This window comes from Capricornis sumatraensis, chromosome 17 (assembly GCF_032405125.1).
Source record: "Capricornis sumatraensis isolate serow.1 chromosome 17, serow.2, whole genome shotgun sequence".
Classification (NCBI taxonomy): Eukaryota; Metazoa; Chordata; class Mammalia; order Artiodactyla; family Bovidae; genus Capricornis; species Capricornis sumatraensis.
This window is the reverse complement of record NC_091085.1, coordinates 62,698,504-62,710,724: the sequence shown is the minus strand read 5'-3', so window position 1 is coordinate 62,710,724 and position 12,221 is coordinate 62,698,504. Positions and strand designations below refer to the sequence as shown.

The 12,221-nt window shown below is 47.0% G+C and overlaps 1 protein-coding gene across 1 annotated transcript in view; it reads left to right on the top strand.

Annotated features, from left to right (window-relative positions):
* The window catches only part of CCDC60 (coiled-coil domain containing 60), a 167,662-nt gene that overhangs the window by 114,805 nt on the left and 40,636 nt on the right, over positions 1–12,221 (top strand). Inside the window, exon 3 of the mRNA XM_068989616.1 lies at positions 3,332–3,502. Within this exon, the coding sequence (XP_068845717.1) occupies positions 3,332–3,502 (171 nt within the window). The remainder of the gene's footprint in view (positions 1–3,331; positions 3,503–12,221) is intronic.

Sequence of the window (12,221 nt, the reverse complement as noted above, 5' to 3'; positions counted from 1 at the left end):
ATTCCTCAAACTGGCAACCACCATCTCCCCTAGTCTCTTCTGTGAGTTCACCAGTAAGACAGGCATTCAGCAATACCCACATCCAGAGGTGTGTTGCAGACTTAGCTTTTCACCGTGTCCTCCTTATTCAGATCCTTGAAAGAAATCTCTTCCTCTTCCACCTGGAATGGCTAGCCATTACCCAAACAGCTTTTTGACGTCTCATGGTCATTGGAAATCACATGAGGGGTTATGTTTCCCTCTTTGCATTGGCTTCTAGGATGCTCAGGGCCAAATCTGTGTACTAGCTCGTGTGTCATGAGACTTGATACTTGTCTTATCTGATCTTGTTTCCTTATTCGTCACGTCTCCTGCCTTTCTCACTTTTTAAATTGTCTGCGCCTAAGCAGAGACATTACTTTTGTCAACAAAGGTCCATTTAGTCAAGGCTATGGTTTTTCCAGTGGTCATGTATGGATGTGAGAGTTGGACTGTGAAGAAAGCTGAGCACCAAAGAATTGATGGTTTTGAACTGTGGTGTTCGAGAAGACTCTTGAGAGTCCCTTGGACTGCAAGGAGATCCAACCAGTCCATTCTAAAGGAGATCAGCCCTGGGTGTTCTTTGGAAGGAATGATGCTAAAGCTGAAACTCCAGTACTTTGGCCACCTCATGTGAAGAGTTGACTCGTTGGAAAAGACTCTGATGCTGGGAGGGACTGGGGGCAGGAGGCAAAGGGGACGACAGAAGATGAGATGGCTGGATGGCATCTCCGACTCGATGGACGTGAGTTTGAGTAAACTCCAGGAGATGGTGATGGACAGGGAGGCCTGGCGTGCTGCGATTCATGGGGTCGCAGAGTCAGACACGACTGAGTGACTGAACTGAACTGAACCCTTTTTGGAATAAGGGCATAACCAAGTCAAATAAATTTCTTGCCAAACTCTTAATCTCTACTTTTGTAGAAATAAGGTAACTTAGATGTAGAGGTGGAGTCTGTGAATTCTTTGAAGATGCATCCTTCATTTTAATGCCAGTGCTTGAACAGAACTTGACACATAGTAACCGCCTAGCACAGACTCTGAGACAAAATAGGTGCCAGCTCAGGGCTTGGCACATAATACTCAAGGCCCTTTTATTTGCTGTGGCATGGACCATCAGCCTGTCACTTATTATAAAATTCATAAGAATTTTGTTAACCTTCGCAGTCAAAGAAAACAAAGAGTTGGGCTGTTCCACGTGTAGGTTTAAATATGTGATCATACTACTTAGTTTCCTAGGGCCACAGTAACAAAGTACTACAAACTGGGTGGCTTAAACAGCAGAAATGTGTTGTCTCAGTTCTGGAGGCTAGAAGTGCAAGATCAAGGTATCAGCAGGGTGGGTTTCTTCTGACTCCTGAGAGAGAAACTCTGTTCCATGCTGCTCTCCTAACTTCTGGTGGCTTGCTGGCCATCTTTGGCATTCCTCGGCCTGCAGAAACATCCAGGCCTTCACTGACCATGAGTTCGAAATGGCACTAACCCTTCCGCCAGCCCTGTCTCTCACTCTCCCGTGTCCCTGCTTCATGCTCCTCCCAGTACTTAGCGTGTCACCTACCGTTCACTGCTTTGTTCCGTGTCTGTCTCCACCCCCTGGAATAGGAGCTTCGTGAGGACCAGGATGCTGTGAGCTGTTTTGTTTGCTGCTGAATCTCAGCACCTAGAGCAGCTCCTGGCACACAGTGGGTATTCAGTACGTCTTTGTTGAATGGTTAATAAAGATGCAGCTGTTTAGGCAAACACTCACATTTGAAACTGGCTGTGAATCAATGCTATGACGAGTCTGACTTCACTGTTTTAAAATTTATTTCCAGTTGAAGGATAATTGCTTTACAATATTGCTTTGCTTTCTCGTGTAAGGAGATTGGCTTGCCTTTTTGGAGGTCTGGGGTCTTCAGCTGTCATGTAGAAGTGGTGCTGTAGGAGTTGTTCCATATTCTGATGAGTTTGTGGGGAGGCAGGTGATCCTCCCCGTCTTACTCTCCACCGTCTTCTTCCTTCCTTCTGATTTCATTGTGTGACCGTTGACGCTGCTGAGCTGCCCAACCCGCCTTCCCTCTGCCCACATAAGGGGGAGCGTTATAATAAGAAACCCAAGGTGCTCCTTGTTTGTTGCTGGAGAGCTCAGTCCCCACACAAACAAAGGACCCCTTGCTCCAGCCCTACTCCCACAAAACCCTAAGCCACCCCTGCTCTGCCCAGAAAGCCTCACAATGTGAGTTGTGTCATTTTATACCTTTGCGCTGTGTGTATGACGACAGCCTTGACCTCTGAACCAAATTCTGAGCAAAGAGGCTCCATGAAGTAACGTGATCATGAAATAGCCTTTGCTGTCACGCCAGCCCCAGCTCCCAGATTAACTCTGCATTTGCTTTGTTTGCGCCACATCAAGAAAATCCTCTTTTGTGGAATTGAAGGGTTGCACATGGTTCCGGTTTTTCTATCAGCTTATCTGGCAATCTCAGGGTGTCCTTTGATGCGTGGGTTCAGAAGCTTGAAAGTGAGACAGAGGAGCGTTTTTGTTTCAAATACGAATTCCACCTCACATCAACTGCTTGCATCCCTAAACTTAAAAGCCCACATGGACAATTCAGGGCCAGTTATGTATAATCTGGCCTCACTGTGTTCCACCCAGTACACAGTCATTTGATTTTGCACAGTTTTATGCATGAGGAACCTGAGAGATTATTTTGCTGTGACAAGAACGTGGCTGGACAGGTGACACCTGATCCTTGCCGCCACATTTTTGTGAAAATTTCAAATTGTTCCTATGAGATAGATGCTATGGTTAACCCCATTTTAGAGATTAAGAATGTGGCATGTAGCATAGAAATTCAGAAAAGTTTACGAGCTGAGAAGCAAGGTCTACACTTAGGAAAAGATTGCCAGTGACCTTCCAGTGACATACGTGTATGGAACTCAAATACCACATGTCGTGGAATCTAAGACAAACCATGACAAACAAAACAAATAAAAATACTGCCGATTAAATCGGTCCTCCAGGATGTGAATTGTTATTCTCATTTCATAGTACCTAGCAGAGTGCCTAGCACACAGCAGGCACTCAATAAGTATTTGTTGAGTGGTGGAACCAGAACCTGGAAAGGTTAGATAATTTGTTCAAGGTCTTTGGTAGGGGGTGGTCTTTGGTCGAAGTCAAGCTTAGGGTAAGTAACTCTGACTTTGGAATTCTAAAGACAGGAAGTCTCCTGCTACTGGGCCTGAGAGTGTCCTTCAGTTAATTGTCGGTCCCGAGATAGTAAGACATTGCCTTGAGAGCCAGCCCATCTTTCTCCCTCTTTCTTTTCTTCAGCACCTTAATTCAGTGGGTGAAGACTGGCCGTGGATACTTCACCATCCTGAAGGAGGAGAGTGCCTTGAAAAAGAAGCAGCAACAGCTGGAGAAACTAAAAGAGGAAGAAAGAAATAAATTCCAACCAGCCAAAATGCTGTCAGACATCCAGTATGGGGATTTGGTTCTGCCGTAAGTAGACCTCTGTCGCTGCAGCCCCGTGGCCTTAGGAAGGACCATTGAGAAGGAACACTGGCTGGTTGGGTTGAGGGGTGGCAGCTGTCTCGCACGGGAAGCCCCTTCTTAGGCTGGTGTCTGGTGACTTCTTTCAATCTGACCCAACCTACTTCGCCAGCCTCACCTTCAGATATTCAGTGATCTTCTACTACGCATGTCCGTTCTCATATCCAGAGCCAAGAGCGAACCAGGAAATCGTGCAGGTCCCCAGGTGCGCCTCTCTCGCTCTTCTTCCAAGGTTTATCCCTACCTCTATTTTCTTGTGCTGTTGCCTACTACATCCTCTCCCTGCTAAAGTGCTACTTATCCCTTATCCTTACAAGCTCAGCTTAAATGCCACCCTCCCCTGCAGCTTCCCAGATTTCAGCCCACCACCTCCAAAATCCGTTCTGGACTCTTGAGTTCCCATACTGTGTTTGTATGCTACTTTGTTTCATTACAGATCAATATCCCTGTTCTAGACCTTCTCCTGAAACCTGAGATCCTAGTTCAGTGTCCACCCAAAGCAAGTGAACCAAAAAAAAAAAAAAAAATCGTTGTGGTTTGTTGAATACAGTAGCCTCCCTGTTTTTGTAAAGGTCTCTCCTCTGGTTGGGAGAGGACCATCAACAGACTGGAACATTATGAAATACCCTATCATGTAACAATAACCATGCTAATAATCACAATTTATAATGGGTGTCTGTCTACCGTGTGCTTTGTGCACATCTTTCTGTCAAATTTTCGAAATGTTCCTATGAGATAGATGCTATGATTAGCCCCATTTTAGAGATTAGGAAATGGCAACCCACTCTAGTACTCTTGCCTGGAAAATCCCATGGACAGAGGAGCCTGGTAGGTTACAGTCCATGGGATCGCAAAAAGTCAGACCCAACTGAGCGACTTCACTTTCTTTTCACTTTTAGAGATTAGGAATGAGGCTTAGAGATGCTTACATAATTCCCATTATTGAATTATGGAAAGCGTCCCCTAAGTCCCAAACTGAGTGACACCAACTTTCATGGATTGTGCCATTCTGCAGAAACAAGCTCCGGGGATACTTCTCTTGGGCAGAGCGAACAAGGCATAAATCAGGGATGAGAAGGAAATGCTACAGCAGGAAGAGAGGAAGTGTTGGGTTGGCCCCAGTTTTCCATAAGGTGTTATGGGAAAAACCTGAATGAACTTTTGACCAACCCAATATATGCGATAGAAATGGCCTGCCACCATAGCCACTGTCCTGATAAAGCAATGGGCTCTGCCCTGGCTTCACATCAGAGTCACCTGGGTGCTTCTCAGACCCATGACAATATCAGACTTTCTGGGGGTGTTACCTGGACATAGCCTTTTTCAGAGCTCCCCTCGAGAATTCCCATGTGGAGCCATGGTTGAGAGTTACTGTGCTAGAGTTGACTTTAGGAACCCAAGTTGCCATGTTGGTGCCTAAGGAGGAAATGGGATCCCCAGCAGATAGTCCCTTTCTTCTGCACCACTCCCCAAATTCTGTTCTTCACAGTCCTTCCAACGCAAAGATCGAACCCGCATTTCTTATGTCTCCTGCATTGGCCCATGGATTCTCTACCACTCCACTGGAAAGCCCTCTTGTTAACATAAAGAAATATGAATGTGTGCATCTTAAAAGCGATAGTCCTGTCAGTGGAATCGCACAGTATGGGACCTTTCTGTGTCTGGCTTGTTTCACTTACCCGAATGTTTTGAGGTTCATCCCAAACAGAAAGTAGACTGGTGGTTACCAAGGGCTGAGGAGGTGGGGCAGATAAGAGAGTGACTGCTTAGTGGGTGCAGTGTCTTCTTTGGGGCTGATGAAAATATTTTGGCGCTAGAGTCAGGTGATGGTTGTACAACCACTGGTTCAAATGCCATTGAATTGCAACCTTTGAAAGAGTTAATTTTATGTTATGTAAATTTCAACTGAAGAGGGAATGAAGGGAGTTCTCCCCTGGGAGGCCCTGGAGTGGGAGTGAGGGTCAGGCTGGACACTGGTGGTTGCCAATCCTCTTAAAGCTCAAGGTTCCCTGTGACTGTTGGGAACCCTGAGTGTGGACCACGAGGGGCTGGTATGGTTCTAGTCATCTTCCCCCTGAAAGTGTGGCCCTTGGGAACCACACTTATTGTAAGGAAGGTCTCTCTCCTCTTTGATTCCTCATTTGGGCAGACTTTGTTTTCCATCCCCCTTGCCTTGTGAAGCTGTCAGAGGGACTAACCTTCTATAGCTTGACAGACGTCCTTAGGACCAAAGCAGCACTCAGGCTGCCTCACCTTTCCAGTGGTCTCCAGTCTCACTCCAGTTTTGGCTAAGAGATTCCCACTTTGTTGTTGGCTCTTTGACACTTTTTTAAAAAGAATATTTTGTCCAACATTTTTGGTTATTTATATCTAAAGCGTTGGTCTAAATAAACTAGCCCACCATTTGGGCATTTATTTAAGAGGAGAGAAAATTCTGTGACTTACAGCCCCCGCCCCCATACCTTCCAGGGAGTGAGCATCCCAAGGAGAAGCTGCCTTCGGCGAGCAAAGGGTATTCAGGTGAACAAGCAGATACAGAGAAAGAGCACAAAGGCTTCCCGGATAGATAGAATGGGGACATTCAGCAGACAGGCTAAGGGTGTGAGGAGAAGGGACCCTTTGGAAGAGAGAAGAGCGAAAGGGCAGCCATCACTGGGTGAGGGTTTTTATAAGGCTTTGCCTCAGAGTGTGAGATGTAAGGCCTTCCCTGGTGGCTCAGCGGTAAAGAATCCACCTGAAATGCAGGAGATTCAGGAGATATGGGTTCAATCCCTGGGTCAGGAAGATCCCCTGGAGGAGAGCATGACAACTCACTCCAATATTCTTGTCTGGAGAATCCCATAGACAGAGGAGCCCAGTGGGCTACAGTCCATAGGGTCACAAACAGCTGGACTCGACTGAAATGACTAAGCACACGTGCATGAGAAATGTAAAGCTATTTATTGGTTTCCCCACAAGATCTTCACTAAAATATTCATGGCCCCTTAGCACATTATGGTCTTAGACCTTTATCTTGGCTTCCCAGTAAGCATAGGGGTGAGACAGGGGCACAGTCTCGACCCTGGCCCAGTCTCATTGTATAGCCAGCCATTTATGTACTGAAGACCTACTGTATGCAGGCCTTCTGATGGCACGAAGATGTGAAAAGGGCGGAGGAACAGCCCCCACCACGCGTGAAGCCACGACACGGCACCATGGCATGCACCCAAAGTGTGCCTAAGAAAGGAGGACCCTCCTCACGTGTGTTTCTCCTTTGCTCTCATGCCACGGCCACACTCACACTTCGGACACCAGATGCGTGGGGTTTTCCCCCACACCAAGCAAATGTCTGCAACACCAGTGGGGTGTCCTACCATCCTATTCAGTTCTGATGCTTTCCACGTGGAGTTAGCATCAGAGCCCACAGGTTAAGGGTTCACTCCCACAAGGTGACCCCCCACATCAGATGCCAATCACTAGTCCCAGGCTGTCAGCTGTACTTCTGATCAGCCAGCTATAAATCAGGGTTCTCATGACCTCCTCTTTGAGTCTGATCATTTTCTAGAGTGGCTCGCAGAACTCAGGGATACACCGACTTACATTTTCCTATTTCAGTTCAGTTCAGTTCAGTCGCTCAGTCTTCTCTGACTCTTTGCGACCCCATGAACTGCAGCATGCCAGGCCCATTTATTATATAATAAAGAGTACAGATGAGCACCAAGATAAAGTACATAGGGTGAGATCTGGGAGGGTCCCAAGCACAGGAGCTTCAGTCCCTGTGGAGTTGGAGGGTTTGCCCTCCTCCTGTTACTTGGATGTGGTTATCAACCCAGAAGCTCTCCAAACCCCATACTTCTGGGATTTTTATGGAGGCTTTATCACATAGGCATGAACTGTTGTTAATTCAGCCTCTAGCCCCTCTCCCCTTCCCAGGGAGTTCTCAGCTTCTAATGGCTCAGTCTTTCTGGTAACCAGTCCCTATCCTGAAGCTATCCAGGAGCCCACTAAGAGTTGCCACATTTGAATAAAAAGACACTCTGGTCACCCAGGAAATTCCAAGAGATTTGGGAACTCTGTGTCATGATCCAGGGTATAACACCAAACATTAGAACAAGAGCTGCTCCTGGTGCTCTTGTATCACTTAGGAAGTTCCAAGAGTTTTAGGAGCTCTGTGCCAGGAACTGGGGGCAGAGACTGATATATAGATACAGATAGATAGATTTCCATTATTTCACAGTGTCCAGCCCCTTCAGTTTTGGAAGTGGAAAGGAAATCTGGAAAGAATTCCCCAAAAGGTCCCACTGAAGGTCCCCACAGGACCTTCAGTGCTCAGTGGGAGTTTGTTGGGTGACACAAAAGAGATGTGGTTATACTCTGCTATTTCAGTCCACCAGAAATCTTACAGCCAGCATGCCTACTTAGAAAGGCCAGGGCTGGAGGAGGAAGCTGTGATGGTGTTTATCTTTTGCCAAAAATCAGAAATGTGATTTTCAGAGTGAAAAAAGAAAAGCAAGCAATCCATGACCTGAGCCACCACCATCCAGCCACTCAGGGGACCCTAGTGAAGTGTCCTCCCAGGACCTTGAAGGGGCACAGGATAGACAAAGCCACTCAATGAATTGAAGGAGTCTCACCCTTTCTGTAAAGGTCCCAAGAGCTCAGAGCAAATCTTGCCCATAGTGTCACCTAAGAGCCCAGTGATGCTCTTTGAGTCTGGTACTTCCAGTGACACTAGCCAGCTGGCAGCCTTTCTCTAGAATAAAGAGAAGGAATGAACTCGTGGCTCTTATTTGGAAGAGCTTTTTTCTCGGATTAACAAGCATACAGACAGGTGCTGGGGAAGATGGCCTCTGTTAAGGACCCTTCTGTGACCATTTCAATAGTTCAGTTATAATGTTTGCACGTGGTCATTAATCCATGGTTGCAGAACACAATCCTTCCCCCTCCAATCCATGTTTGAGTGTGCATGACATGGTTTATTTAAAGTTTAATAAGTTTAAATATGCATGAGATCATGCCTCTCATAGACATTGGTCTGGTTATGTCCTACCCAGTGGATTCTATCAGCTGTGCAATGCTGGTTATTAAAATAAAACTGGAGGCCATTATTGCACATAGCCATCAGATGCAGGTGGGGAGGCAGGTGTTAGAAAATAGCACTGGCAGATGGTCCATACCAGTACGAAGTAGTGGGTAAGAGCACAGGACTGAGGTTCAAGTCCCAACTTTGCACGTAACAGCTGTTCAACTCTGGGCAAGTCACTGTGCCACTCTGAGGCTCCTCTCTCTACACGCTTGTGAACCTCACCAAGCTCTCAAATTTGTTGTGAGGATTAAATAAAATAATGCTTAATATAGAGCCTGACATATGAGACATGCCTAGTAATTGCTAGCTGTTATTACACAGTGAAATGAATTTGATCTCCCTGGGCCTCAATTACCTACAACCCTCAGATCTATGGCTAAAAATCTCAATTTCCAGGCAGGCTAGAAAGTATCTCACATCTAAGAGCTATGTTCTATAAATATAATTCCAATCACAGAATTATCAAAAATACAAGTGTTCATTTAGAACTGCTTTTTTAACACAGTGTTTGATCCTGTGCGTTATAAAAGTAAAAGGGATTAAAAGGAATTATCCCCCCCTCTCCCCACCATCCCATCCCCCGATCTAAGACCATAGGGTAAGTTCTTTCAGACCAAAGTTTTAAATCTGACAAGCTATTTAGGGAAGAAAGAAAATCAAGCATGTCCCCAAAGATTCCTGCCTGCAAGCAGTCTTTCTCACTGTGTTCAGTGACCTCATTTCTCAGCTGCAAATTCAGCTGAAAAAGGTGAAAAAAAACAATGGGTAGAATTTGTCTTATTATTGCAGTTGAGAGGAAACATAAAACAAGCAATTAAGGAGTGTAAAAGCTGGGTTAATTTCCACATATTCCAAACTACTGGGGGACTAGGTGGAGCCAGTAAGACTCCGAGCACCAACATACTGGCTTGTGGTTTCCTCAGCTCCAGGGCGGAATTAAGAGCCTATGGAAATGGAAGTCTGGGGACCTAGATTCTGCTCCTGTTTATGTTTCTGGCGTGCCTTGCGGCTTGCGAGATCTTAGTTCCCTGCCAAGGGATTGAACTCCTGCCCCCTGCATTTGGAGTGAAGAGCCTTAACCACTGGACCACTGGGAAAGTCCCCTTATTCTGGTCCGACTCTAGTTAACTCTGTGACCCCAGGATTGTCCTCAAAGTCCCAGGAGGAGGGTAAATTCCTAGTGGGTGCCCCCTCTTCTGCCTCCCTCCGTCTCCTTTCCCTATGCTAAGCCAGAGTGATCTTTCCAAACATAAACTGCTGCCGATTTAAAATCCTCAACGGCCACCATTCTTTACAAGATGAGGACTGGAAAAGTCTGAGCCGGGGTTGCGAGGCTCCGGACAGCCTGGCCCTTGTCTTCCCCTCCAGCCACACTTTTCCCCACCTTCCCTCTTCCACAGGGCCTCTTGCCCCACCCTCTGCCTACTTAATTCTCATTCAACCTGCAGATCTCAGCTCAATATTTACTTTTGTTCCAGTTACTGTTGCTGTGAGCAACCACTCCAAAACCCGTTAACTCAAGACAGCAAACATCTATTTCACTCACACATCTGCCATTTGAGTGGGGTTCAGGGTGGAAGGATCATCTACAGAACCAGCTGGGATGGCTCAGAGTGAGTGTCTGTTTCCGAGAGGGCTCATCCATGTGAGTGGCACCTTGGGGCTGCTGTCACTCTGAGCTCGGCCAGGACTCTGCCCCCAGGAGGCTCTTCACAGCCTTCCCGCGTCTCCGCCCCCCCACTCTCCCCCCCACCCCCCACCGCCACCAGCACACTGGTGGCTAGGAATTAAGAGTGAGCCTCCCAAGACATAGAACAGAAAAGCTGCCAGTTCCTGGAGGCTGGGCCCAGAAATGGGCATCATGCTGCTTCTGACATGTCCTGTTGGCCCAGCCATTCACAGAGCCAAGATTTCAGGGAAATGGGACTATATATTATAAAGCCACCTTCCCACTGAAAGAGACTTGGGGCATATATTTCTAAATTGATACACCTCCCTCCGGACAGTATTCTCAGACTCAGTTTCAGCTAAATTCTCTGTTTGGGGCTATCTGAGCACCATTCATGTTCCCACTGAGTCTTGTCACAACTGTGTTTGTGTGAAGCTCATCTCCCCCATGAGGCTTTAAGCTCCAGAGGGCAGGGCTGGTTCTGTCTCCTGCATCACTGCACCCGCAGCCCCCAGCACAGAGATGTTGGATAAATGTGGGTAGACATGAATGAATCAGGGAACCTGTCAATGATTCAGTCAATGTTTAAGTGCTCAGGCTGAGAAAACTACAAGGCTTTAAAGGAGCACGCAGGTAGCCTGAATACTCAGGGCAGGCTGGGGGTGAGATGCCAGGGGCTCTTAAGTCTCAAGTAACCCAAGGGGTACCCACCTCCTGCATAGGTGGGCAATGGTCTTGATCTTGGACCCCACCCACCTCTTACCCAGAGTGGCAAGAACTTTACAGACTCCATCTTTGTGTGACATCTCCCAGTTTTAAAATACAGACAACTGACTCCATTATGCGCACAGTAGGCTTATTAAGATGTGTCTGTGGTCTCGATTTGGTCATGGGCAAAAAATGTTTGCCCTATGACTCAGGCATGCCAAAATTAAGGGGAGAAAAAGACTGTTTTCTCTGACTGAAATGACTTACTCCATGATGGTGCTGAAAAAACAAAAAACTTATTTATGTTATTAAATGTAGCTTAATGTTTTTCATTTTTTGAAGCAGTCTTTTTTAGACAAGTGTCTGTCTGGGCTGATTCACGTCTCTGTAAGCATCATGTCCCCTCCCTTCCTGTGATGGTTTTGGCTTCAGAGGAAGCCCTTGTGTTCCCTGTGGGGCAGGGAATGGGCTTTGGAAGAGGTATGCCTGGTTGTGGCTGATCTTTGGGGGAACACTTGTGCCCACTTCTGAAGTTCGAGGTCCACGCATCTCACAGCCAATTCATCTAGCTGGTGAGTCAGCTGTCTGGAGGGTTGGGAGAAGTCTCTTTAAGGGAAGGACCACAACTGAGAACCACTGACTCCAGGCAGCTCCTTCCCTGTGTCCATCCTGTTGTTTTCACTTCTCACCATTCCCATTGCTAGGACCCTGGCCCAAGCCAGCATGCTGTCTCCAGCTGAAATTATCACGGCACTTCTCATCTGTCTCCTGGCCCTCTTCCCCTGCCATCGGCCATTCTCAAAACAGCAGCCAGAGGGCTCCTTTGTAAGAAGTTGCATCATGTCTTGTTTCAGTTCAGAATCCTTTACTGTCATTCACAGAAAAGGCCAGGGTCCTCGCACTGGTCTGCAAAGCTCCTGTTCTCTCTGCATCCCTCCCTCTCTCCTCTTTCTGTTGCTCACTCCACTCCAGACAAACGTGCCTCCTGGCCGTCTCTAAAACACACTCCCACTCCAGGACATTTGCACCCGTCACTGCCTCTCTCCAGAAGGCTCTGCCCCCAGACGGATGAACGGCTCGCTCCCTTCCACTGCAGATTCTTATCAAATGTCACCTTCTCAGTCATGCCTGCCCCAATCATTCTGTTTAAGATTGCAGCCCCTAGCTCTCCCAGCCCTACTGAACTCCCTTCTCTTTTATTCTCCCCATAGCATATATCACTTACT